Source organism: Lethenteron reissneri, chromosome 39 (genome assembly GCF_015708825.2).
Source record: "Lethenteron reissneri isolate LAM-NWPU_2019-01 chromosome 39, ASM1570882v1, whole genome shotgun sequence".
NCBI lineage: Eukaryota > Metazoa > Chordata > Hyperoartia > Petromyzontiformes > Petromyzontidae > Lethenteron > Lethenteron reissneri.
The window spans coordinates 5,613,835-5,641,734 of record NC_083817.1 but is presented as its reverse complement, the minus strand read 5'-3'; the positions used below and the strand labels follow the sequence as shown (position 1 = coordinate 5,641,734).

At 53.4% G+C, this 27,900-nt stretch overlaps 1 protein-coding gene across 5 annotated transcripts in view; it reads right to left on the bottom strand.

Moving 5' to 3' along the window:
- Window positions 1-1,050: 1,050 nt before the first annotated feature.
- The window catches only part of LOC133352031 (F-BAR domain only protein 2-like), an 89,754-nt gene continuing 62,904 nt past the window's right edge, over window positions 1,051-27,900 (bottom strand). For 3 of the 5 annotated variants that reach the window (XM_061567742.1, XM_061567740.1, XM_061567743.1), the window contains 14 exons: window positions 22,045-22,069; window positions 21,305-21,356; window positions 20,051-20,136; window positions 16,987-18,054; window positions 15,435-15,607; window positions 15,033-15,135; window positions 12,745-12,783; window positions 10,641-10,755; window positions 8,996-9,151; window positions 7,971-8,103; window positions 6,548-6,750; window positions 5,598-5,662; window positions 3,727-3,891; window positions 1,051-3,304 (listed from right to left, as the gene is read on the bottom strand). In XM_061567742.1, the coding sequence (XP_061423726.1) occupies window positions 3,282-3,304; window positions 3,727-3,891; window positions 5,598-5,662; window positions 6,548-6,750; window positions 7,971-8,103; window positions 8,996-9,151; window positions 10,641-10,755; window positions 12,745-12,783; window positions 15,033-15,135; window positions 15,435-15,607; window positions 16,987-18,054; window positions 20,051-20,136; window positions 21,305-21,356; window positions 22,045-22,069 (2,406 nt within the window). In that variant the 3' untranslated portion in view covers window positions 1,051-3,281. The remainder of the gene's footprint in view (window positions 3,305-3,726; window positions 3,892-5,597; window positions 5,663-6,547; window positions 6,751-7,970; window positions 8,104-8,995; window positions 9,152-10,640; window positions 10,756-12,744; window positions 12,784-15,032; window positions 15,136-15,434; window positions 15,608-16,986; window positions 18,055-20,050; window positions 20,137-21,304; window positions 21,357-22,044; window positions 22,070-27,900) is intronic. The other 2 variants (XM_061567741.1, XM_061567744.1) reach the window with 2 other exon arrangements.

Here is a 27,900-nt window from a genome sequence, read left to right as displayed (position 1 = left end):
AAAAACTAAAACATAAACTACATCAATATCATCAATATACTATCCCAATATCCCGTCGGCTCCTTGTCATAGTCCTCGACTGCTACCACCACGGACGTTGATGCCATGAACTCACCCCTCGAGTCTCCCGCCCATGCCAGGGACTCGCTCTGCCAGGCCGATGGCTCCCTCTCGTCCGCGCCGTCTTCGCAAACAAAATTCCACTTCTTGTCGTTGGCCTCGCACCGCTCGACTTTGGGAACTCGTTCCCAACATCGCACTTTGCAAACCCCGACAAACTTGCTCGATTCCATGAAATGTTCTAAGTCAAGGGTCATGATGACATTAAGAATGTCGATTTAAAGCTTTCGTGACTGCAGGGATTCATCTTCTTGGTTCTTTCGGTAAAGTCACGTAGAATGGAAATAATAAAAGAATATATTATAGTATGTAATTATATGTTTTATTTTTATTATTTTATTATTTCCATTCTACGTGACTTTACCGAAAGAACCAAGACGATTAAGAATGTTGTTTTTAACACTCCTGTCCCATTAATAGTGCCCTCCATTGCTGGTTTTCGGAGCTCCCTCGCATCATCTCTTCTCCCCCCCCACCCCCCCCAAGTTACTTCGTGTCAAGCTACTCCGTGTCAATCCACTGCTGGATGAAGACCTTTCCCCACGCCATGGCACTCGAGGTTGGGTTGTGTTGACCTCACCTCACTGGGCTGGTTCGGGAAAGATCCGAGAAGCTCGACTCCAGAGACACGCTGGTCCTTATCCGTGAGTGGCCCTTTCGCCTCGACAGAGTGACCCAGGTTACGCTTGCAAAAGAGGCTTGTCCTGGTCTCTTAAGTGCTTTAACCAGGTTCCATAAAATCTATTGCAAACTCTGCCACTCACTGCTCGGCACTGTTGGATATTTCAACTTGGCTCAGACAGCGAGATGTGCAACAACTGACGTTTCAGGCAACAGTCCTCAAGGTGAGATGTGCTCCCTCCGTTGGGGTGCGTACGCGTGCATGCGCGTGTGTGTGCGCGCCCTCCCATCAGACGAGACAAACGTGCGTCCATCAATAGATGTCTTTATATGCGAACGGATCTGTTTGGCATATACAAGTGAAAGCGGTAACGGTAACTTCTACATGGACGGTTACGTTGGCGGTATATACACGGCATCTCTCGGTGTGTTAGCACCGCACAGAGAGGACATGACAGAGGCGGAAGTTAAGAAGAAACAAAAGGTAAATAAAAAAATCACCGTTATTTCATTTTTATAACCCAACGGGAATTTGTAATTTTTCCGATTTGTTAATTTTTTTTGTTTTGTTACCGAACAGAAAACCCCCCTCGGTGTACGTACAGCACACGATCCGTCCCTCCCCCGCTCTAGAATATACATTTTCTTAAATTTTATTACAAGTGCAACACATTAAAAAAAAATATTCTTAAGAGTGACTGAATCTCTATAAATGTACAATTTCTGTTGTCTGTATTACGACTACCATCATCATCATTATCATATAGGTGCTCAGGAACAAATCACCGACTATTTACATTAGAATATATCGTGTCTTTTTTTTGTTTTGTTTTAACTCGCCACCACGTAAGGCAGGTCTAACATTTAAAATGAGTGAGAAACCTACAGCGTTCTCGACTAGACACGAGCACACACACGCACAGCAGCAGCAGCAGTCAAACATCATCATCATCATCCCCTCCAGAGGAGCAGCTTAGAGCCTCTGGCAGATGCGTCGCGGTATTGCAGGGTCACACACACGCGCGCATATGTGCACGCGCGCATGTACACGCACACACTCACACACGCGCATGTACACGCACACACGCACACACGCGCATGTACACGCACACACGTACACACACGCATGTACACGCACACACGTACACACACGCACGTACACGCACACACGTACACACACGCACGTACACACACGCATGTACACGCACACACGTACACACACGCATGTACACGCACACACGTACACACACACGTACACACGCACGTACACACGCACGCATGCACACGGACACACACGGACACACACGCATGTACACGCACACACACGGACAAAGACGCACGCACACACACACAAAGACGCACACACGCACAAAGACGCACGCACACACACACAAAGACGCACACACACACAAAGACGCACACGCACACAAAGACGCACGCACACACAAAGACACGCGCCCAGAGGCACGCGAACCCTGCCAAGCAGACAGTAGCAAACGAATCAAAATTACAACAACAACAACAACCAGAACGAAGACAAAATCAAGGATCTTGAAGAGAGAGAGAGAGAATCAACATAAACCCACGTATGCGTGTCTGCATGTGTGTGTAAATATTTATATCGACGCCACTGGGACGATTAGTGATCGCAGCATCGAACGATGGGCAGGGGGGCAGCGGCGTTGCGCAACGATGGCACTGCCCCCCCCCCCCGCCGCTGTCGACGAGAATACAATGGCGGCAGTAGCCGACGCCAAACACAGCCGGTGTGCCAGCCGTGCGCGTGTCTCACGCACGTGGCATCGCACAGTCACCGCGCGCACTCGACGGCGAGGGGAAGCCGGGCCAGAGGAGAAAAGAAACAACACTGTATATATAAAACATTACAATAACAACGATACCAACGTTAACACCATGAAGTAATTCCTCCCCCCTATAACGAAACAAAAAAACTTAACAAGGGTATACAATGTAAAGTGCAAAGTTCTTGCTTAATGGCTTGTCCATGGGAGGACCGGCAGGCAGGTCCGTAGAGACACACAACGGCCACGCCGCGTGTACCGGCGACGTGGGAGAGAACTGGCGACGTTGGGAGCTGTGGTGGCACCTTGGGGGGGGGGGTGCTGCGGGTGATGGTGTGGAGTGGGGGGTCGGGGGGCACCTGCAGGAGCTGGCAACATTTAGGGTCAGGGAGTGGGGGGGGGGCAGCCTCCATCACCACCGTGCGTTCGGCCGAAACCAGCGGACTCGCAGACGCACGGACGGACAGACGGACGCCAATCCAGTCGGGAGCACCCGGCACCGGCGAGGCTGGAAGAGGCTTGCGGCTCGCGTCGGGAGATTCGCGAGAATCTTCCGGCCTCCACGCTCGCCGGCTCTGTGGCCTCGACTGACGATCCCTCCTGGCTCCAGCCCTCGGCAGCGTCGACCGCAGTGCCAACGCTCACGGGCGCGCCACAACCGTTAGTGGCGGCGGAGGCGAGCGACGCGTGCGGGGAGGGAGGTCCGGCTGGCGCAGGAGGGGCGGCGCTGTCGGTGGGTCAGCAGTCCACCAAGTACTTACCTGCGGGACACGGCTTAGGTTGGCATTGATGGCGTACGCTTTGGTGAGCACGCGCGGCGGAGTGAGCGTGTGTGTGCGTGTGCGTATATGGACACGCGCGCCAGAGGTAGAGATGGAGAGACGACAGTGAGATAGTGGGTCGACGAGCAGGCGAGCGAACGGGTGGGTAAGTTGGGTGGGCAGGTGGGCAGGTGGGTGCGTAAGTGAAGCAATAAGTGGGTAAAGTAAATGAGCAAGTGAACAAACGAGGGAGCGAAGTAGAGGTGAGAGGGTGAATTTCGTGGTGAGCGAGTGAAATGAAGAGTCATCGAGTGTAAATGTAACATAACCAATGAGTGACCGTACGAGTGAAAGAGTGAGCAAATGAATAAATCAGCAAACGGGTGAGCGCACGCGAGTGTGCGAGCGAGTGTGCTCCTGACCAGTGGTCATCCTCTTCTTGAGCAGCGAGAGGCGGTAGCCGGGGCCCACGAGTTCGAGCTGCAGGCCCGAGAGGGAAGCTCCCTCGCAGCCAAACTGCACGGCGAGCGTGGACGGGGAGCTGGGTCCCGCCGACACGTCCAGGTGTGCTCGCAGTGAGCCGCAGCCTACGCACGCGCGCACGGGGGCAGCCACGCAATCACACAACCACACGACAACGAGAGAGAACCACTTAACCAGGCAACAGGACAATCACAGAACCGCAGAATCATATAACGCAAACCAGACAGCCTCACAATCAAGCAACGCAACCACACAGCAGCACAAAGATCACGCAACAACGCAACCACACAGCCTAGAGGAAACAACCGCCATCGTGCAACCACTACACAATCACGCGATCACACAACCACACAACGACGAGAGAGAACCACTTAACCAGGCAACAGGACAATCACAGAACCGCAGAATCATATAACGCAAACCAGACAGCCTCACAATCAAGCCACGCAACCACACAGCAGCACAAAGATCACGCAACAACGCAACCACACAGCCTAGAGGAAACAACCGCCATCGTGCAACCACCACACAATCACGCGATGACACAACTATGCAACCAACGAGTTTAAACTCTGGAAAACAGACGCAATCAAGAGACCAGCTCTTATCTTCATATCACTGTTGCTTTTATTATCGCGTCTTTATGATCTGCCCCCCCCAAATGGTTATGGTGGTAGTGCGGAATATGACCAATGCCCTTTTGAGGACCCCAGAACCTCACTCGCCACCACGAACTCATCACTTTTTCGGAGGATAAATGCACGCAAGGCTGGTCTAATCCTATAATAATTGTATTGTTATAATTGGTTTTTTACCCTTCTATCTGGCAACAAAACTGACACCTTTTTACAAGGAGTCATGTTTGCATAGACCGCAATACCTGCAGTCATAATACAAACAAAAGACGTAACTCTGATAATGTGCACTGTCCTTGAAGTTGATTGGTCCACACCAGAGACAGCTTTCCTTAGAGCCTAGTCTCACATGGGTTGGACCAGATGACGCCAAAAGGCGCAGAGTTACGTCTTTTGTTTGTATTATGACTGCAGGTATTGCGGTCTATGCAAACATGACTCCTTGTAAAAAGGTGTCAGTTTTGTTGCCAGATAGAAGGGTAAAAAACCAATTATCATATTTTTACTGGCAAATGAGGTTCCCATGGTGTAATTGTAATGTTTATAGTATTTGCCCTATTTTTTCTGGATCTTAACCATCCCTCCCAGGACCGCTTTAGGTATTCGCCACTGATGTTAGCCATGGTCGGCAATCCAACTCGGGGTCACCAGGTTTGTTGGGCAACACGCTACCCACAGTGCCACCATTGCCCACAAACAAACACACACACACATACAAAGATGCCCTGTATGGGAATTAACAGACTGGGGCAAGTGCTGTTAGGAGCTATGAAGGTGGAAACGGCACATGAGGGAGGGAGTGGGTGGCCAGTACCACACTTGGCTGCATTTGTCTCCTTAGTGGCGATGTTTACACACCGCACTAGGTACTCTTTAGAGGCTGAGTCAACCTAGGGGAGGCCCAGGACTGGTTCAGATAACCATCACTTGTGTTGGCCGTAAGCAGGAATCGAACTCGGGTCACCGGGTTTGTAGCACAGGACGCTAATCGCTACAATCCACACCCACAAAGCCATATATATTCACACACACAACTACACACACAAACACACAGATACACACACACACACAACTACACACACACAGATTAACACGCCATGCAGACAAAGATCCTCCGTATAGTCTTAACAGACTGTAGGAGCAAGTGCTGTTCACAAATATAGCATCTCACTCACCCGCCCCATCTGACTTGTCAGATATTTCTGGTATTTTCCAAAGTGCCCTGCTTTGCTCAGCGTTCCTGCAGCAATGTCACAATAGAAATAGCAAAAAGAGAAAGAGGGGGGGGGGGGGGGAGGGGTTATAAAAAATAATTGTTGACACAGAGGACAAGGTAATACAAACACGTGAGTAAGTCATTTAAGGACATGTTGTTGCTTAGGTGTTAGGCTATTCACAGGTAACATTTGGATTGTTAAATTTCGATTTAAAGCTTTCGTGACTGCAGGGATTGGTATAATAACTTTGCCACGAAGGTTACTTTAATAATGGACGGGGGGAAGAGGGTACGGCTAGGAATGCTGGTGCCCACGGCAGACGGATTGGTAACGGGGAGGGAGGGAAAGGCAGAAAGAGATGGGGTGGGGGAGACGAAAAAGAGCTTAAGAGCTCATCGGATTCCTCAAGAATAAACACATTCTGATTCTGAGAATGCAAGGTGATAAGAGGGACGAGATGGGGAGAGGCACAGCAGGAAGGAAGAGAATGAGAGTAGACACAGAAAAGCATGGAGTGAGAAGGCATGGCAAGGCTAGGAGAGATGACAGGGCATGGTGGGGCTAGGAGAGATGGCAGGGTATGGTGGGGCTAGGAGAGATGGCAGGGCATGGCGGGGCTAAGAGAGATGACAGGGCATGGCGGGGCTAGGAGAGACAGGAGAAGGAGTAAGGGCAAGGAGACATGGGGCATGGCAAGGCAGAGGATGGGCACGGGCAAGGTAGGCCAGAAAGAGTGAGACAGTCAAGACAATGGGAAGATGGCAAGGCATGGCAGGGCAGAGTCAGACTTGTCACAGCAGGGCAAGGCAGGGCAGGGCAGGGTCAGACTGGTCACAACAGGGCAGGGCAGGGCAGGGTCAGACCAGTCACAGCAGGGCATGGCAGGGCAAGGCAAGGCGGGAACCCACCAGATGGCGGGCGGCTGGGCCTGCATGCCGAGCACGCCGCCGTCCACGGGGATGATGACCTGCACGCTGGTGAGCGGCACCGGCGCGGCCATGGCAGCGCTGTTGAAGCGGTAGTCGACCTGCACCTCGGTGGCCGTCGGCTCACACTTCCAGCGCGCCACCAGGCTCAGCGGCACCGACTGGGCACCGCCCGACACACTCACCTGGACACGCCGGGCCGGGAGGAGGGGCGCGATGGGCACAAGAGCGCAGGCGGTGTTACAGCTACGGGTACTGCTAGGGGTGGGCGCTAGCTATGGTCACTGCTATGGCTGGCGCTCGAGGTAGGCAATAGATACGGATAATGCTGTGGGTGCAGCTGGAGGTAGCCTGGAGTAATGGGTATTGCTATGGGTACAGCTAGGAGTGTGCTGTAGCTATGGGTACAGCTAGGGGTGGGCTGTAGCTATGGGTACAGCTAGGCGTGTGCTGTAGCTATGGGTACAGCTAGAAGTGTGCTGCAGCTATTGGTACAGCTAGGGGTAAGCTGCAGCTATTGGTACAGCTAGGGGTGTGCTGTAGCTATTGGTACAACTAGGGGTGGGCTACAGCTATGGGTACAACTAGGGGTGGACTGTATATATGGGCACTGCTACGGGTACAGCTAGGGGTAGGCAGTAGCTATGGGTACAGCTAAGTGTAGGTTAAAGCGATGAGAACAGTTGGGGGTAGGCTGTCTATGTTTGTTGGCTATCAACGCTACGGTTTCCCTTTAGTTCAGCGAGCGGCTACTACACGCGCAGAGATGACAGCCGTGACAGCGAAAGCAGCACAACCACTACCGGCAGCTGAGCCCCCTTGAGGCCAATAGCTGCATGGATACTGGAAGGTCAGTCCCCACTGCTTGCGGTGCTGCACCAGCCGCCAAACAATGAGATGACATCCTGTAGTAGTAGTAGCAGTAATAATACAAATGAAACCTCGCAAAACAACCCCCGGGATCGAGGAGATTGAAGGAAGTGATGATGAAGCGTGGCGGTGGTGGCGGCTTAGTGGGAAGCGGTGGTGTAGCGGCTAGTGCAGTGCGCTACGAACCCGGCGAACCGAGCTCGATACCCACTCACGGCCAATGATGGTGGCGAATATTTCAACTGGTCCTGGGTCTCCGTTCGGTCGGCTCAGCCTTAAATGTTTACCTTGTGCAATGTGCAAACATCACCACAAGGGGCCACCCACCACCTCGTGTGCCGTGGAAGCGTTCATCGGTACTCGCTATAGCGCTTGCCCCAACAGTCTGCTGCAGGCTATCCGGGGCGGGGCGGGGGGGATCTTCGTCTTAGTCTTTGGTGGCTATGATGGCACTGGCCGTGACGACCTCTTAACCTCGACCCGGACACGGCAGGCGAGGGTTAGACCTGGCGAGGTGCCGGGTGGCGGACGAGACCTCGTATCGTAGCACGTCCACGTTGTAGTACGTCGCCGTGGGGTTCTGCTCCGACAGCTTCTTGAGGTGCGTCGTCAGAGCCGCCATGTTCACCCAGAAGTCCTTGCAGTTGGGGTCACTCTGGGAGGGGTCACTGCGGAGAGGAATAAAACGCGGACCGGGGGGGGGTTTGTGAATCTCGGCGGCTGATGTGCGGCACGGATGGTAGAGGGCAAGAATTATTTTTTATCAGTTCAAAGGCGAATTCATTAATATTACTTTCCATGCCAATGAGTTGCTGTTTATTGTTTACAGCCCTGAAGAGGTGGGAAAATTCCACATTGCTCTGGAAGGTGCGAGTCTACCCGCTGACAACCGCTGTTGACTATTTCACATCAACCCCAAAAAGATGAACAGCGACCGAGACTTGAACTCACTGGCACCCTGACCACTGCACCACCTGGTCAGATAATAAACACGAGTCCTTTGTTTCCCCCAACAAAGACATAGACGGCGATATACTGGTAGGAACCCACTGGTTCCACCAGCCCACAGGGGATTATTGTGTCCGTCCGTCCGTCCGTCGTGCAGGGAGTGGCTGGGTGGGGAGGGAGGGGCTGGGTAGGGAGGGGAGAATGGGGAAGGGCTGGTTGGGGAGGGGCTGGGTGGGGGGTGGGAGGGGTGGGGAGGGGCTGGTCACCCCGTGGTGCCCTTATAAAACTCAACGTTTAACCTACTCACGTCGGCTTGTGCCCGCCCTCACAGTCGGGCATATTTTCGGAATACACCACGCCGCCGTTGACCCTGGCCATTGACCGAGCAACCCCACGTTCCTACCAGCTCCTTCCGCAGGAATGTGTTTCCGAGCATTTTTCAGGATGGCCGTTGCATTGGGACGTCTGGCAAAAATATTCTTTGGGAGGAATGTTGGGAATGTGGGAGAAATCCCACAGCTTCATCTGGAGCAGTGGCACCGTCCCGATCACCCCCCCCCCCACCCTCCACCGTCCACCCCCCCCCCTCCACCCTCCACCGGCGGCGCTCACCTGAAGAGCAGCGAGGCGTTGGGCCTCACGGCTTCGAGGCGGCGAGCGTGCCGCAGGCGGAAGCTGAGCACGGGCGGGGAGGTGCTGCCCCCGAAGACGCGCGCCACGCCCGCCGGGAACGACACCGTCATCTCGCCCACCACCTTCACGATGCAGCTGCACACGAGCGCAGGCACGCACGTGGGGACACGCGCGCGGCGAACGCCGACATTTCACCGCGGTGTTCAAGAAAATTACCGAATCGTAAATCCAGAATCATTAACACGTCAAATGGCGATGCGAGCGAGTCGCGATCCCTATTAGGATGAAAGTGGAATTTTAAGCGGGACTTTTAGGAAATCTAGTTTTAGTCTTTTCTGCTAAATTTGATCCAAATTGTGACATGCAAATACAGATACATTTGAACATTAGTTGTGGCTACGGCAGCAGTTACATTGGGGAAACGAAACGACATGTCTCGGACCGCGCTTGCAAACACAAGGCAGATCTGAAACACGGTTGGACCAAGACCTCTGCCGTTGCTGATCATTGTTTTAACGCTGTGGGCTCACACGAAATTTACTTTTCCAAGACGAAGGTACTCTGCAAACCCACCGGCTATTATCAGAGATTTGTTCATGAAGCCATCCAGATATATACACACAGACACAACTTCAACTGAGAAGATGGGTACAAACTGAGCAATCATTGGAAGGACGTTATTAACCAGGTAAAGTCTTAACTGACTGTGATGCTTCCATCCTACCTGTCTATGTCAGCTGTTATTTTCGACTCTCTGTGTGTCTCTCTCTCTCTGCATCTCTCTCTGATCTCTACTCCAGTGACCCGGGTGCTGCCGAGGGGTTCACTTTCTGCCCCTCCTCCTCCCCCCCCTCTCTCCCCCCTCCCCCCCTACTGCCGAGGCCTAGTATACACTACACTATACACTACACTATACACTACACTATACACTACACTATACTATACACTACACTATACACTACACTATACTATACACTACACACTATACACTACACACTACACTATATAACCCCGTGCCACGGCAGATCTCTCGCCGACTTCAGCAGTTTTGTCTTGCTGCGGTTGTCCCACCTGATGACGATTGCTTGTGTTGCGATCGAAACGTCGTGATCTATTATTTTTCTAACCTACGTGACTTTACCGAAAGAACCCATAGAGTATTTGAACACTAATCTAATAAGTAAAAATATTGATTAGTTTTATATAGCGTCGTAAATGAAAAATGCATCTCACAAGCGCTGAGATACCTTTTGGGGAAAGTGATGTTTGCACAAGAGGGGGTGGGTGGCCTAAACTACGCCCAGCTACCTTCATCTCCCCAGGGTAGATGTTTACACACCGCACCACGTACTCATTTGAGGCTGATTCGACCCAGGGGAGTCGTTCAAATAATCATAACTGGTGTTGGCCATTAGTGGGAGTCGAACTCGGGTCACCGATACCGTAGGACATCACGGTAACCGCTACACTTCCGCCCCCCACATGGACGCATTGACAGACGCGCACACTCACATACCACACACTCACATACCACACACTCACACGCGCCCTTCTCTAGATCCCCTGCTGCGTAGCGCTACCGCAGCACCACCGTAGGCGTGCCGGCCACGGACGCCACACTCACTTGTTGTGGTCGGCGCCCTTGAAGTAGGCGCTGATGGACTCCGTGAAGGCGGCGGCGATGGGCACCGAGTCGTGAGCGCTCAGCGTGAGCGGGCTGGGACCCCGCGACGCTCCCACTGCAATTACAACGCCGATGACGAGTCACGCCGAATGCCACCGCGTGGCGCCACGCGCTCCCTAACCCCGGCCATATCCTGCAGCGGCTGCTTGCATGCGTAGTAGACACGAGACCCCCACCCCCCCTACCTCGCCTCCCCCGAGATCTGTCCTAACCGTATCCCTACCAAAGTCTTTCTCCTAAGTGGCCAGCCTCGCGGAGATCAGAATCAGAATATTGATCTAACTGGGGGAATCCGATAAGTTGTAAAGCACTTTTTCACAGATCCGGTGCCCATGTCGGTGCCAACGAGGTGGTAACAATGAGACAAAATAAATAAGTCGAGTCCACTACAATCTTGCATTGTGATGACCCATCGAATAAGTCTGGGGAGAGGTCTATCGTTACCGTGCCTAGCTAACCTACCATTATCATCATCATTCTCACTACCATCATCAGCCATAAACTATCCTATGCGCTGCTAGATGAAGGCCTCTCCACAGCCATCTTAACAACCCAAGAGGAATTAACTCGAGGGAAAGATTTAAGAACCAAACAATAACATTATTCAAAAGCAGCGTACAAGATAAACACGAGCAAAAAAAAGGAATGTACGGGTGTGCTAAACAACCGAGAGAAATCTGTCGGAGCGACAGAACTGGCAAGAATGTATACCTAAGGACAGCTACTGAAGAATCATCTTACCTATCTGAAACAAGACACCGACTTAAGCTGGACGTATGCATGAGCAAAAGCTTAAGAATAAACAGGAGACACACGACACGACAACAACGCACTCCACACTGAGGCGATCACCATCACCCAACGGCACGGCCGCTGTACCACCGGCCCAATAACAGCACGCTCTCACCGCACAACTACATTTGCCAAATTAGAAAGTAATGACTCAAGTTCAGCACAAACAGGAATATCTAGTGGAGGGGGGGGAGCGGCGTGTGAGATTGCCTCGGGGCAGCGTGAGACGAGGTGGGGGGCGAGGTGGTGGTTGTGGGAGGGGGGGGGGGCACGGCAGTCGTGGTGGTATTGCAATGCAGTCCACGCGTCTCCACAGCCGAGAGCAGTGATGGGCACCCCCCAGACGAGTTAGCGGGCCACAAGAGCGGTCCTCAATCGTGCTCGTGCACTAATCATGACCCCCACGCGCATCACCCCGGATACACTCAGAGCAGGCCACCACGAGGAGCTGCAGGTTGCCCACCACTGGTCTATCGGCTGTCTGTTTATTAGTAATAGACTGTTCAATTGGGAGGCAGCCAATGCCCTGGTTTAAAATATATAAAGGGGCGGACCGGGGTTGCGGGGGGGGGGGGCCTATCGGAGCTTAAGCATCGGCTCTCAGCTGCCACGTGCACAGCACAAAAGCCGTGCAATGAACGATAATTTGACTTCAAATCTTCAGAATAAATCTTGAGAGACAGGTTTTTCGGGGGGCTGGTCCACATTGAGATGTTTGGCCAATTAAATGTTTTATATATATGTGGTGGTGAGGGGTGGGAAACCAGATGATCCCGAGAAAACTAAACCAAGGGCCAATCGTTTTTACAAAGCAGCAGGCTGTGAATCAAAGCAGCAGCTGTAGTTAATCTGTGCCCAGCATTTCAACTCCAGTCCTTGCGATCCCCCACGTTCTTGGCTGCCTGTTTACGATTGCAAATATTACCTGTTCCTCACACAAAACAAATTCAGCCACTGCACACGGAACACCCTCCTCGTGCGAACGCGAGGGGGTCGACGCAAGGACTGGATTTGACGAACCACTGGAGATTGCACACATTAGTTAAATCTAATCTACACATTAGTCAAATCTAGATTGTACACATTAGTTACTCTGCAGAGCAGCAATACCACCGGTAGAGAAAACACAGCAGCGGCTATTATCGGCGCTACCCGCCACACCGCGCAGGCACGCGCACACGGACAGCGGCGACACGCTTAGCGACACCGCACGCTGCACAGCTGCACAACACTCGTGAGCAATGCTACTCACCGCGCCGCACTGCAGCGACACCGTTGAAAAAGCTACACACTGCACCGCACAGCAACATCAAACGTCACAATGGGAACGGCCGTCACGGGCTTGCGGCGTGCCGCACGGTAGCGCAGAAACGACAGCCGCCAGGAAAGTTATGATCGCGCTGTGTGTGCGTGCGTGCGTGCACGCGGCAGAGCAACAAATCCGTACGATGCAAAAACGCAAAAAATGAGTGAAATAACGCCACGCGGAATGCTTGCGCACGGTGACACGGCAACGGTGACGATGGTGATGTGCAAATGTGTTCGCCAAGCACGTGACAATTCACCCCACTGCCGAGTCGAATTATCACAATTGCAGATTACGAATCGATTCGAGAAATGATTCCATGATGACCCCGTGAGATGCGATGACGCTGTAAGGAACAAGCTCACCATGCTCTGCAGTAACGAGACACGAGGATTCCCTTCACGATGCGACAACAACCCCGTACAACACTACGACCCCTGTACAGCACCACGACCCCTGTACAACACCACGACCCTGTACAACACCACGACCCTGTACAACACCACGACCCTGTACAGCACCACGACCCTGTACAACACCACGACCCCGTACAACACCACGACCCCGTACAACACCACGACCCTGTACAACACCACGACCCCGTACAACACCACGACCCTGTACAACACTACGACCCTGTACAACACCACGACCCTGTACAACACTACGACCCTGTACAACACCACGACCCCTGTACAACACCACGACCCCTGTACAACACTACGACCCCGTACAACACCACGACCCCTGTACAACACCACGACCCCGTACAACACCACGACCCTGTACAACACCACCACCCCGTACAACACCACGACCCCGTACAACACCACGACCCTGTACATCACCACGACCCCCGTACAACACTATGACCCCGTACAACACCACGACCCTGTACAACACCACGACCCTGTACAACACCACGACCCCGTACAACACTACGACCCTGTACAACACAACCACGACCCCCGTACAACACCACAACCCCCGTACAACACTATGACCCCGTACAACACCACGACCCTGTACAACACCACCACCCCATACAACACTACGACCCTGTACAACACAACCACGACCCCCGTACAACACCACAACCCCCGTACAACACTATGACCCCGTACAACACCACGACCCTGTACAACACTACGACCCTGTACAACACCACGACCCTGTACAACACTACGACCCTGTACAACACCACGACCCCTGTACAACACCACGACCCCTTTACAACACTACGACCCCGTACAACACCACGACCCCTGTACAACACCACGACCCCGTACAACACCACGACACTGTACAACACCACCACCCCGTACAACACCACGACCCCGTACAACACCACGACCCTGTACATCACCACGACCCCCGTACAACACTATGACCCCGTACAACACCACGACCCTGTACAACACCACGACCCTGTACAACACCACGACCCCGTACAACACTACGACCCTGTACAACACAACCACGACCCCCGTACAACACCACAACCCCCGTACAACACTATGACCCCGTACAACACCACGACCCTGTACAACACCACCACCCCATACAACACTACGACCCTGTACAACACAACCACGACCCCCGTACAACACCACAACCCCCGTACAACACTATGACCCCGTACAACACCACGACCCTGTACAACACTACGACCCTGTACAACACCACGACCCTGTACAACACTACGACCCTGTACAACACCACGACCCCTGTACAACACCACGACCCCTGTACAACACTACGACCCCGTACAACACCACGACCCCTGTACAACACCACGACCCCGTACAACACCACGACCCTGTACAACACCACCACCCCGTACAACACCACGACCCCGTACAACACCACGACCCTGTACATCACCACGACCCCCGTACAACACTATGACCCCGTACAACACCACGACCCTGTACAACACCACGACCCTGTACAACACCACGACCCCGTACAACACTACGACCCTGTACAACACAACCACGACCCCCGTACAACACCACAACCCCCGTACAACACTATGACCCCGTACAACACCACGACCCTGTACAACACCACCACCCCATACAACACTACGACCCTGTACAACACAACCACGACCCCCGTACAACACCACAACCCCCGTACAACACTATGACCCCGTACAACACCACGACCCCATGCAATGCACGACATGAACAATCTCCGCTCCCCAGGCTGAGGCCCCCCCCCCACCTCACCGTATGTGGGCGTCGTGGCGGCGCTCATGGACGCGGAGGACGACATGGAGGAGGAGCTCTCGGCGCGCGCCAGCGGGGCCAGCGGGGGGCTGAACGCTCGCGGCTGCACGGGGACGGGGAAGGGGGGGGGGGGGGAAGGGAAGGGGGTGGATGGGTGAGGACGAGGGGCGATTGAGCGGGGGGGGGGGGGGTAGTTGATGGGTGGGGGGGGGCGGGGTGAGAGAGGATGAGACCGTTGACTTGCGGTACCATAGAACCTGGTTCGATCGCAGAGGTGAGCGGCTGAAACTAATGCAGGAACTTGACGCTTCTGGGTCAGCGTCACGGCCACTGACAACCCCCCCCCCCCCCCCCCCCCCCCCCCCCCCCCCCCGTGCCGCCCCAAACGTCCGCCGCCCTTACGTTCTCCTCGATGCCCCCGAGTTTGCTGGGCAGGAGTTTGGGCCGTGACGGGGGCCGGGGCGGTGGGATGAGCGATGTACCCCCCCCTCCTCCTCCTCCCCCTCCCCCTCCCCCTCCCCCCCCTCCGCCGTTCGTCGTCTGCGGGCTCTTGGTGGTGTGAACTGGAGAGGGCCCTGAAACAAAAGAAACGCCGCACGTAAACGAAGGCAACGTAAGCAGACTTAACTCTGCATGACGACGGTTACCAGGTCCCCGGTTCGTTCTGAATTGGAATGAGCTTCGATGCTCATCGGCCGTGGTCTATCCACCGATGGACAAAGACTCTCACGGTCTTGCGAAGCAACGATGCATTCGAGCTCCCGCACAACGGTCCGATCACATCGCTCCGGCTCCACGTTGGGCGTTCCCTCCTTTGGCTGCCAATCAGTGGTTAGTCTCGACCATCGGCCATCACCGCTCCAAAGTCCACATGCGTTTCCTTAAAGCGGTGGATTCGATGCCTATGACTTCCGTGTGTTCTCTGATACATGCATTCCTCGCTTTTCAGCTTTTGTTCAAATTTTCTTTGTCGATGTGCCATGCCCCCGATCCGTACGCCACAGTGGGCGATATAAAACATTACGAGAAGTAATTGCGATTGCACGCGAGAAAACAACAAACTGCGGTTATATTCGTAGATTGTAAAAGTGTACCTCGCTCAAGTGTCCAAGGGTGTCCCATATACGTTTGAAGCTCCACAAGCGACAATAAACACATTTTCGCTAACTTTCTTCATGGCCTGGCTAACTTCAGCAGCGAGTGACATCTGAGCGTGCATTAATCAGCGAGGTAAAGTACGGTGAATCAAGCACCATATATGGCTGTGTATTATTTGTTGAATAAATATTATTGTTATTCTTTTAACAAGCGGCGAATTTGCCATTTGGCAGCTGTTGGCTGCCGGATGTTTTGCGGTGCGGCCTTTGGTCAAAGCTCCCGTTGGGCACAGCATGGAAGGAGCACGGGACTCGTAAACAAGCGAGAATCTTGTCCGATGACACCATCTGCCAGAAAGCCCGTGGGGCACAAGTGAACCCACACACGCACGCACCCATCGAGCGCAGGCGGACATCTGGAGAAGCATATTTTTAAACGCGTTGCCATTGTCACGTCAATCATTAACGTCATGGGACGAGTCCCATCCACTGCTGGATGAAGCTCCCCGCCCAAAGTCGTCGCTATCGCTAACGGTCTTGCGTTGCAAAGATCCACCCAACACACGACAGGCCTCTGACCGCAACACACGTGATGTTGAACGTTGTTACTCGGACAACCCCACTACAGCTCAAATACAAAAAGCGTTACCCCAACTCATCACCCATGGCCATGGCCGTCCAGCACCCTGGACAGTGACCCCCTTCAGGTTGTGAACCCTGAACGTCCAGCACCCTGGACAGCGACCCCCCTTCAGGTTGTGAACCATTGACGTCCCCCACGGTGGACAGCTCCGTCAGCACCGAATCCACGGTGCTGCAGCACCGGATCCACGGCGCTGCAGCACTCACTCACGTACCGGCGTCGCCCGCCCCGCGCCCACCGGCCGTGCCCGCAGCCTGCTGAACGCCGTCGAGTAACCCCTCCTCCACCGCTCCATCCAACAGGGCGCTCTCAACGTCGGACAATTCTGTCGCCGCTAGTTCAGAGCCGCCCCCGAGTTCCTCTGGCGGCGTCTCCTGCCGCGCCTGCGGCAGCTGCGTCATCGCCCGCAGTTTCTCCGCCCCGGGCGAGGACGGTAGCGGCGGCGTGCCGGGCTGCCCCGAGGACGACGACGGCGGCCTCGGCGGCGGGGTCCTGGGCGGGCCCGTGCTGGGCAGCGGGGGCGGCGTCCCGCCCGACGGCGTGGCGCAGCGTCTCCCGCAAGCGGCCGGCGACGCCGGCGAAGACTTCGTCGCCGGGAGCGGCGGGGGACTGGAGGGCGGCGGCGTCGGCGGCCGCGGCGCCGGCTCCTCCTCGGGGGCGACGGGCGGGGACGGCGGGGACGGCGGGGACGGCGGCGCCCCCGCCGAGGGCGGCGTCGGCGTCAGCCGCTGCGCGGGAGGTCGGGGGGGCAGCGGCGGAGGCGGCGGGGGGCTCACGGGCGGCGTGGAGCAGCGGGCCGCTTCGCCGACGGGCGAGCCGGGCTCGGAGAGCGGCCCGAAGCAGTAGACGGCGAGCGAGTCCGAGTCCCAGTGCACGGGCAGCGACGTGCGGCGCGGCGACGGGCTCTCGGGCGGCGACGGGGACGTCTCGGCGCGGCCGCCCGCGGCCTCCTCCGGGGCCAGCGAGCTCGGCAGCGATCCCCGGCGCTCCAGGTAGACTCTGACGGTCGGGCGGGGTGGCGGCGGTGCCACGCCGGTAACCACGTTGCCGCCTCCCCCGCCGCCGTCGTCGTCGTCGAACGACACCCAGTGGTCGTGCTGCTGCGCTGGTTCGGCGGCGGCGGCGCCGGCGGTCGCGCTGCCGTTTTCGCTGCGCGTGCCCGGGGAGCGAGGCGTGCTGCGTTCGCCGCCGCCGCCGGGGGACGTGTGCGCCGAGGAGGCGGTGAGCGGCGGGGCGGAGGCCGTGGCGCCGCGACCCCTACTGCCTTTGTGCCTCCGCGAGGCTTCGGTCCGTGGCGGGGGTCGGGGGTCGGAGAGGGCGGTGGGTGGGAGGGTGGTGGAGGAGGGCGGTGGCGGAGGAGGTGTAGGAGGGGCGGACGTGGAATGGAAACGGAAGGAGGGGAGAGGACACCGATGCAGGGGAGAAGGTGAGGAAAGAAGGACAGAGACACAAACCACAAGAGACACAACAGGGCGAGCGTTCGGATGAGGGGTGGAAATGCAAAAGGCGGTGATGGAAGAGACATGAATATAAAACATCCAGACATCAGTAAGGCAGCAGCAGCAAATGTACACACAAGACGTACGAGAGAGCAGTTGCCCAAGCATTTGATTGTTCAACCGATCGCTGTGTTAGACAAGGCGAGGAGCCCTGCTTTGGTAAGGCATTAGTAAGCAAAGAAAGTGAGGCAGCGACAGTCGACCTGATCGTTAGTGCAGCAGAGTCAAGCGGAACTGCGACTGGCAGTACGGGCAGCTGAGAAGCAAAACAGCGCAGAGCAAAGGGAAGCGCCTTCCTGCCCTCCTCCATCTCTACCACCGGTGTCTACCGTGGTCCTCCCACACACGTTCTATCACCACCCCCTCCTCCCCACTCCGTGTTGACTTTTTAAGTACACGTTCAAATACGTCACCTGTGCTTGTCCCCAGTGGCTTGGTAATTGTCCGGTGAACACCAGAAGTCAACGTTTGCTGGGAGTAAAAATAGGGCCGTCAAGCACCGGCGACAAAGCTTCGGTCAAGGGGGCATCCGAGCGCTTGTTAAATTCAAGCGGTCGAAGGATCCGCCAACGTGAAACGTTCACATCAATGGGGATTCATCTTCGCTGGCAGCTGGACGCTGAAGTCCGTGTTCAGGCTGGACCTCCACTTGGTGGTGCGAGTACGATGTCACCATTGTTGAGGCGCTGTCGGCTTCGCGGTAGTCGGTGGGTGGGCGGGCGGGGGAGAAAACCCGAGTCGAAAGTGCATCGGCACGTCGTCACCGAGGATTTGCGGAGACGAAAAGGCGACGGGCAAAGCGGGCGCTCCGCGTACGTCTTCGGCGGGGATAGTGGGAGCGGATTGCAATGTCCGTGGCCGGCTGGAAGTCCCAAAACGATAACGAGCAAAAGTGGAGATGCTCCTCGTGTTGGCCGATTGGGGGAAGAGGGGGGGAGGTAACGCAGCCGCGTCCACTGCGTTTGCGGTAGCTCACGTCGTTGTGCTGGGATCAAGAAACCGATTGACCGCTCGGACGAAGTGCACTGAAGATGACGGCCGGTGATCCGACTATGATAAAATAGTTGGAAGTTTCTTTTGTAGGAAGAGTAAATCCTTTTAATCTAAACCAGTCCTGGGCCTCCCCGAGGTCAACTCTGCCTTAAATGGTTCCTAACTAAAGGGGGCGATTGGGTCTATCTGGCACATTCGGACAGGAAATACCAGGCCAGCTGAAGGCAGCCATAAACCGGTGTCAACGATTACCCAAGCTCTGTGTCTGTGGTCTGCCAGCCGGGGCGGACACTTGCTATGTGTAACTCCCATCGAGTCATTTGCAATTTCGGTAAATTTGCAGCATGACGCCGGCCCACACTACTCTCGCAAGACACGTCACGGGACCATTAAACATCCACTGTGAAGCTGATGCTACATTTTTTTAAATGGTTAATACACCTGCAGTATTAACCAGGGCGGCCGCTGCATTTGAACCTGCGCAAAAAGCCACAAACACACTGCTGCTATTTCACAGCTCCAAATCATCAGTTGCGCATCCGAATACATCCTTGTTCCTCCCCTAGTTCAACTCGGCCTTAAACGAGTACTAGGACACAGCGCGCACGCATCAGCAATAGGAGTGCACAGCCGGCTGTGCGTGGTGCTAACCGCATCACCCTCCACGGTTTGCCATGCGAGCCTGGAACAGAGGCGTTTGCCAACAGCAGCCGCCCCCCAAATCGGTTGGCAAAGGCTGCACGGGCGGTCACCGTCCTCGTCTGTGTGTGGGCGGGCGCTACTCACCGGGAGAGGTGGGGTCTGACTCGCCAGCGCCACCGTACAGAGGGTCCAGGGCGGCCAACAGATCGCTGTTGGTCTTGGAGTTGCCGCTGGGGACCAACACAGGCAGGACACATCACCGTCGACAACACATCGCCGTCGACAACACATCACCGTCAACAACACATCACCGTCGACAACACATCACCGTCGACAAGACATCACCATCGACAACTTCCAACGTGTCTTGAGTGTCGTCGGCGGGCTCTCGTCGATAGCGGTAACCTGACGGGTACATAGGCTCGATTCGATTCACCCACGACACGATTCAATGGCCCGAAATGATTTGAGGTCATTTCGTTGGCCAGATCAGCAGTTCCTGAGCTGTGTTCTATGGCCGTTGGTGGCCCGCAAGGCCGTGGGAAGAAATCTGCGGAACTTTCGCAGATTTCATTTTTTTTTAACTCCATGTTTTTTTAATGCATGGTGGTCAACGAAAATGTAACGAGCGTCAACGGGTCCAGAAAGGTTGGGAACCACTGGGATAGATCACGAATGGTGATGATGATGATGAGAACCCAACAAGAGCAGCAAGTAACCAGGGACCCCCATTGTATGGATGATGAGGTATGTACGACCGAATACGTTAACATGAAGATAAAGATGTTTCCATAACACCACCCTTAGAGGGCAGCAGAGTGTTATGAGGACAAAAGTCACTCACAAGCTGTGTATGTTTGTACGTTGAACTTCTATCGCACCGTACGTAGGCAACCTACGTGCTGATCGCAGGTGCGGGCTGTTGTGCGTGGGTCAAGTCGATGAGGTCAACAGTGACCGGGGTGGTGGAGGGCAAAGCCGAATGAGGCTTCGGGTCTCTCGTGTGATGCCTTTTTTTATTAAGGATTGCAGTTTAAAGGCAGAAGCACTTTGTATGTAGAATGGGCTGACAAAGACTTGTAAACATAGCATAAAAAATATACATGGCATATACATTTTTTTAAATGTCTGATTCTTACACCCACAACTAAGTGGCTTGACGAGAGACACGCGAACGGTAAACTATTCTTGCCAAGACGTGAAAATGTACTCGTAAATTACTTAAGTGCTAAATGCACAGCAACCGTCGCCCCCCCCCCCCCCCCCCCCCTCCTGTGAGCGCTCACTACTCGTCGAGGCTGTCCCTGGGTAAAGCAACTTAACAACAGCGATGACGTTTGAAGGAACCCGGCTGTGGGGAGCCGGTGGATCGGTGGTGTCGGTGGTCGGGTCTCTCACCTGATGTTGTCGGGTGTCGGGGTGGAACGCCGCGGCCTTGACAGCTCGTCCGCTATCGGAGGAGAGACCGGAGGAGAAAAAAAAAATCACGACCGCGGCGACGGCCATCGTCGCTCGCCTCACAGCAGGCAAAGTCGATTTCGCTCGGAAATTCACCACCGTGACAAGCCGGTGGGAATGATGCAGGAGGTATCTCATAACTACTCCTGAGAGCTATTCAAAGCGACCTCCAACCCCACTCCACCCCGCCCAGTTACTGAGTAACATTTGGATGCACGAGAGCTGAACCCCAAAGCGTTTTAGTCTGAGAGCTGCAATTGAGCCACATTCAGCGCAGAATCAATATTTAATGTCACGGGTTATTTTGTTATTTTGCGCGGTCATTCCTTGATAGGGTCGGGATCGATCAACTGACTACGTTTGAAAATCAGTTTTTTTTTTATCAAAGGTGGCTCAAACCAGGATTCGAACCCAGGTGTCATTGTGGTGTCAGCTGAGCGCTATGACCTCCGAGCCACCGGGCCACCTATAACCAGACGACTTTAAGCCCCCCCCTCCCCCCCCGTCAAAAGGCTTTCCAACTAAATATAACTCAGCTGGGCTTCGTGCTCCTCTAGTGACCCAAAGAGGAATGCGGGTATTATCCATGAAATATGTAAACACCTCCATCAACCACACTGACACCACGATCAGGTAAGTGCAGGTAAGTGGTCGTAAATCTTTAAATAAACATTACTTACTCGACGAGTTTCTTTTAATAGGACCCTGAAAGAAAAGAAAAACCATAAGAAAGGACAAAATGAAACGGAGCAACCACGCAAAAAAGGCCAACAAGCTCTGGATTTCTCCAACAGGGCGGAATGCAATCGGTGGCATGCCGATGGCGGTAGCGCGTGCACAGGACGGTTGCGGAAGAACAACGCGATTGGCGAGCGGAGTTGAACGTCGATGAGGCTTTGAATGCGACGGTCAGATTTGTGGCGACACAACCGTGCTGCGTTGGGGGATTGGCAGTTTGCGACGAACGGCTCCGTATCGTAGGCGGCTTACACAAATGTCACCAAGGTGTTAAAAAAAAAAAATTTGTTTTGAGTTATAATACGCACAGAGGCGGTTCGCAACTGATTGTGAGATCAGATTGCCGGCATGAGTAGAGTAAATTGTGATGTACATCCTCCTCCACCCGACACAGCCCCCCCCCCCCACCCGAATCAAATACCGCTGTCACGTGAACACATGGGCCCAATTAATGACTGCTTCAGCAATGTTGAAGAGCAATACGATGCTGAGGCAGCGATAAATTGGTACGTTTTGTTCATCACATGACAACTCTTATCAATTGGTTGTGCCGGGTGGAGGAGGGTGTACGACACACATTTTTTACTCGTATGATCCGACCTAAGAAACAACTGTGAATCATAATATTGGTCGCGAAAGCCTGTGCGTGTGTTAAAATGATTCACAGGTGGATTGACCGAGTAACTGGAATACACTGGCAGTCGCTTCAGTCCATCATCATCGCATTCTCCAGCAGACGGGCGCATGCAGCACATTCAGATTCCTGGTCTGGTCGGAGCCCAGCACTGGTCAATCATCATCATTAAAATGATTCATCATGAGCATCATCATCATCATGCTGCGTTTATGTTCTCCCATTGATGGATTCCTCCAATTGCATGCGTTACCTAACACCTATGAGAGTGGAAAACGAAAAGGTCGCCTAAACGGAGAGAGCGTTGACGCCACCGCTGACGTAATGGTGAATTGAATTCTGGTGTCAGGGTAAATGTTACTCGCTCTGCATCACTTGCTACAGCTGGCCTCTTTCCGTGGAGAAAACAGAGCGCAAAGTGTTTTCATTACTATGGCTGTTACGCCACACAGCAACACCTCGAGAGGTGACCACGTCGGTCTGCGCCAAGTTGCCACACGCCTCGATAAACACTCACGTCGCCTTCGGTGGGGCGTCAATAATTCATCGATAAATATCGGTTTTTAGGAATCGGGATAAGAGCATTGAATCGTGCGTGAAAAAAGCGACCATTTCCATTCTGATTTTATTCCGGACTTTCCTGAAGATTCTTGGCGCGGTTTCAAGCAAAAACGTCGTACGTCATTTCCACATGTTGGTTGTGAGACTTGTCCATTGGCTTACCGGTGAGAGCTGAAACAATAAAAATTGGCGTGTTAAACGCTTGTACACCGCACGACTATTTCATTTGTTCGGCAACAAGGGAACAAACTGGCCAGATCCTTACGTGGCCTAACCCAAGAATCCACTACGAATCATATTTCCAATTCGTATACATTGCGATTCAAATGTTTCCATTGAGTTAGATGGCGTACGTATAATGCCGATTAAGAGCGAAAACCCTCCACCGTCCGACAACAGCCAAACAAATCAAGTTGTGACCCGAAACAAACGTGCCAATTTTATTTTGTTTTTGTTCGTGGAAACGCAGCGGCCACCGGGAGGTTTCTCCATCGCCAAGGGTGACGATAAGTGGCTCGTGAAAATCAAGGCGTGATCTCAAATCGCGAATTCTAATGTGCGTAATTATTTGACTTCGGTGGACGTGTTGACGACGTGAATTGGTTCAAGCAAGGCCAGTGACACATCATGAACACGCCCGACTGACTCCGTTTGGCTTACTGTGTGTCTGCGTTTCCATCCAAGTAGCATCCTGATCGATCGTCTTTAGCATCCATCTCACAACTCGCCTCCCTGGAAATTCCACTAATCGCTGCGATTCAGGACCTTGTTTTTAATGGGACTAGTTTCTATTGTTTTCTAGACCGTTCTGTCAGTTACATATAATTTGCATGAATTGTAAATTAATCATTACATTTACATTCGTATGCATTTATCGTGATTGTAGAAATCCGTTTTAATCAAGGAATTGTTACCTGCTTAATTTTTTACATATCTAGGTCACGGATAGACATGATGGCAAAGATGACGAATAACGGTGACATGTTGAGTTGGAGGATTTCTCCATTGTATTTCTGAGTACGGAATACTGATTTCAACGTCAGAAATTATGCCACCTTCAAGTACTTCCTTAAGGCATGAGAAGGTCATTGTTGGTTGAGGTTCAAGTAAATTTAACAACATCGCACATCTCAAAGGGTGTTTTTTTTATATTCCAGCAGCGTTACCAACGGCACAGTTGTTGACGTCGGAAATCTCGACCCCTCGCAGTCATGAATTTCATTTATTGCATCGCCAATTTGGTTAAATGTCGATTTCACTGTGACATTAATGTCAATTCAGCGACGACAACAGAAACGACACAGGGACGCCAGGGTTCGGTTGTTTTCAACGACAGCAAAAAAAAACGAGATTTGTACAATGATCACGTGCAACGATTAGGAGGCCAGGCAAACGTGATCACAACATATCAAGCAGCAATAAGCTGCGTGACGAACAAAAGTGGGACAAACATTATATGAGCACAAAAAATATATTACGTTTGACAGATTCGTAAACGAGGATGCGTTCAAGAGTTCTGCCTGTGAAATGTGAATCTCAGACATCGACACACATGTGGAAACACAGCAGACGTACGAAGACAAAGATGGCCTGTTGACAACGCTTGCCCCTAACTTTCCGTAGGAGTAAGCGTTGTTAGTGAGCAACTAAATAATGTTGGCATGATGGACGGGGCATGGTAACTGTGGCCATGACAACACCCCGATGCTTTTCTCTCCCCAGCGCTGCGGATCACACACCGCAGCCGGTAATAATGTAAGGCCGAGCTAATAATGGAGAGGCCTGGGAACCGGTTCAGATATTACTCGCCACTGATGTTAGCCGAGGCCAGGAATCAAACTTGGGCCACGGGTTACATAACACGGTGTGTTAACCGCTTCACCGCTGGTCTTTGTGACACCCCGAATGCAAGTACTCTAATTGTGTACCCTTAATACAAAGATCCCCCCCCAGTATAACCTTAACAAGGTTTTGGGGCAAGTTCTGTTGGCAAGCACCGATCAAGGCCGCCACGGGAATCGAACGCTGGACGCCAGGGTTGGTAGCACAGCGCGCTAAACGCTGCGCCATCGCTACCCACAACTTATTACACAAAGACAAAGACCCCCCGTGTAGCCTTAACAGACTGTATGGGCAAGTGCTGTTAGCGAGCACCTATGAAGGCTGAAAGGTACACGAGGGTGTGGGTGGCCAGCACCACGCCCGACCCCCTTTGTCTCTCCAGTGGAAATGTTTTTACACATCGCACCAGGCACTCATTTGAGGCCGAGTCGACCTAGGGGAGGCCCAGGACCGGTTCAGATAATCGTCACTGGTGTTTGCCGTGAGCGGGAATCGAACCCGGGTCGCCGGGTTTATAGCGCAGCACGCCAACCGCTACACTACCGCTCCCCACTTGTACACACGCACGCACAGACATCACTGCTGTTCCTATCAGATGGAAATCAATCGTTGTTGCCGTGCGTAGTCAGGGCGAGGAGGCACGCTCGCAAATAACAAACGCCACACACCGGGCTCTTCCGCTGGCAGGAAAGCAGGAAATTTTGCACTGGAGAGCAATCGCTTTTAGTTGCCACTGACTCTGATCTTATCTTCTTTTAGATTTACGGAGAGCCTTTGTTCAAGGCGCTTAACATAATAATAAAAACACAATATAAGTAAGAATGATTTACATGACAGGGGCGTGCAATGGATGGAATGAGTGGCCACGTTAGAGGGTACGATAGAGGGTACGTAGGAGTTACGGAAGGGATGGGTAGGGGAGGGAAGAGGAAAAGAATGGGCAATAGAGAAGAGGTGAGGATTTAAGAGCGGAACGAGCTTAAGGAGGGGCACTGCTTAATGTGTAGGCACCGAACTGCAAGTGCTCACGCTCCTGAATGGCTCTGGCTTGAAGACAGAGGCAACCCCAATAAAGCGACAAGCCACTGTTGCGTTTTTGTTATCGAAAGCACCGTCGATTCACGGAAGTGCGGGAATTAAAATTTCCTCCAATTCAGTTCGTCCTTGATACACCAAGTTGATGCAGGGGGGGTGCTCCAGTATTCCCATTCTCTTGACAAAACCCCCGATAGCGTAGTTCTATGAAGACTCATTTCGACGCAGATGATAACAACGCTTTGCACGCCGCTCAACTGCAGAGCTCGGGAAATGCGATTTGACAGTGTCTTTAAACAATGATTTGAAACTCGTGACAGAGAGCTTGGGACATACGACCACACGTACCTCTCCGCATTAAAAAAAAGGGGGGGGGGTGGATTTCAGTTTGTGGGGTTGCCATTTCTTTTTTGTTCAAGCAGGGTTGCGTACACGAAGGCCACGTGTTACACTCGCAAGCAAACGGCGTGCAAGCAGGCTGCCGTACGGAGAACAGAACAACGGCGACAATCACACAAATGCGACGACGACAAAACGTAAGCAAAACGAAGCGAGGGTACGCGGGGGGCCTGACTTGGTCAACGTCCGATTGAGCAAGCGCCACACTGGATTTCGTGAGGTCCTGTCCGAGGCAGCTGTTTTGGTTTAAATTATTCTGACTCAATCACGGTGAGTTTGGAGCCAAAAAAACAACAACACGAGTGCTGCCGTCACGCCCGGCATGGCAGGTAACAATTTTTTTGCGTTTACCCACAGGTTAAATGCAGAGTGAACCTTCTCGTCAGCTAGGGGTCGAACGATTTGGGGGTCAGGATTCAATGAAATATTGTTTTGGTTTTCTTTCACTTTGCGGATAACGGTAGCAGCTCCAGCGGTCACAGGAGTGAAGGCGACCCCACTAGATGCAACATATACGAAGAGATTCGATGCACCATCGCGAGTAGATGCATCGTTGCGTTCTCAATATGAAGGTGCTGGGGGGAGTGGGGGCATTGCTGGACATCTGTGAAAAAGATCTTGAGAGCTTATCGGATTCCTCCAGTATGAATATATATTCTGATTCTGACTGACTTTTTTCACGCGTTGGTCTGTGGCGTCAAATCGGTTGTCGCAGACTCTTGCCATTCGCGATGGGAATTTAGCAACGATTTAAACAAATGACAGTGCACAACACAGCATGCGATGAGCGATTTCGCACCGATTCCACGAAAGCAACAGACCGCAAAAATTAAGCAAATAATAACACCCAAAGAAGCGACACACGATGGACGATAGAGGCAACGGCAAAACTCCCGTACGCTTACCGGACTTCGCCTCTGCCCGCGGCAACACACACAGGCCGCCGAGTTTGGGGAACGCACACACACACAACAGCAAAAAACGCGTCGTTACACACGGCCGCTTACTTGCCGTGCCACTCGGCGAGCGTGTCACATCACGTCTGGCTATTGGTTACGGCAGTGTGCAGTCGAGCGCGCGATCACGCGGCGCGTGTGCCAATTCATACGAGCATCTTGGAGGTACCCTTGCACAACCTCGGGGTGCCGATTGGGAGACCATGACTATCGGTTACTGCAGCAAACAACGGTAAGGCTTGCTGCCTCGTGGCTGCGTGACTTGGGGGCTTTGCCAAGAGGGACCCCCCCCAACCCCGCCTAGGAGTTGGCGCAGGAGCGTGGAGGCTGCCATCTCGGCGTACAATACCGCGAGCAGTTTCGCAAGTGCA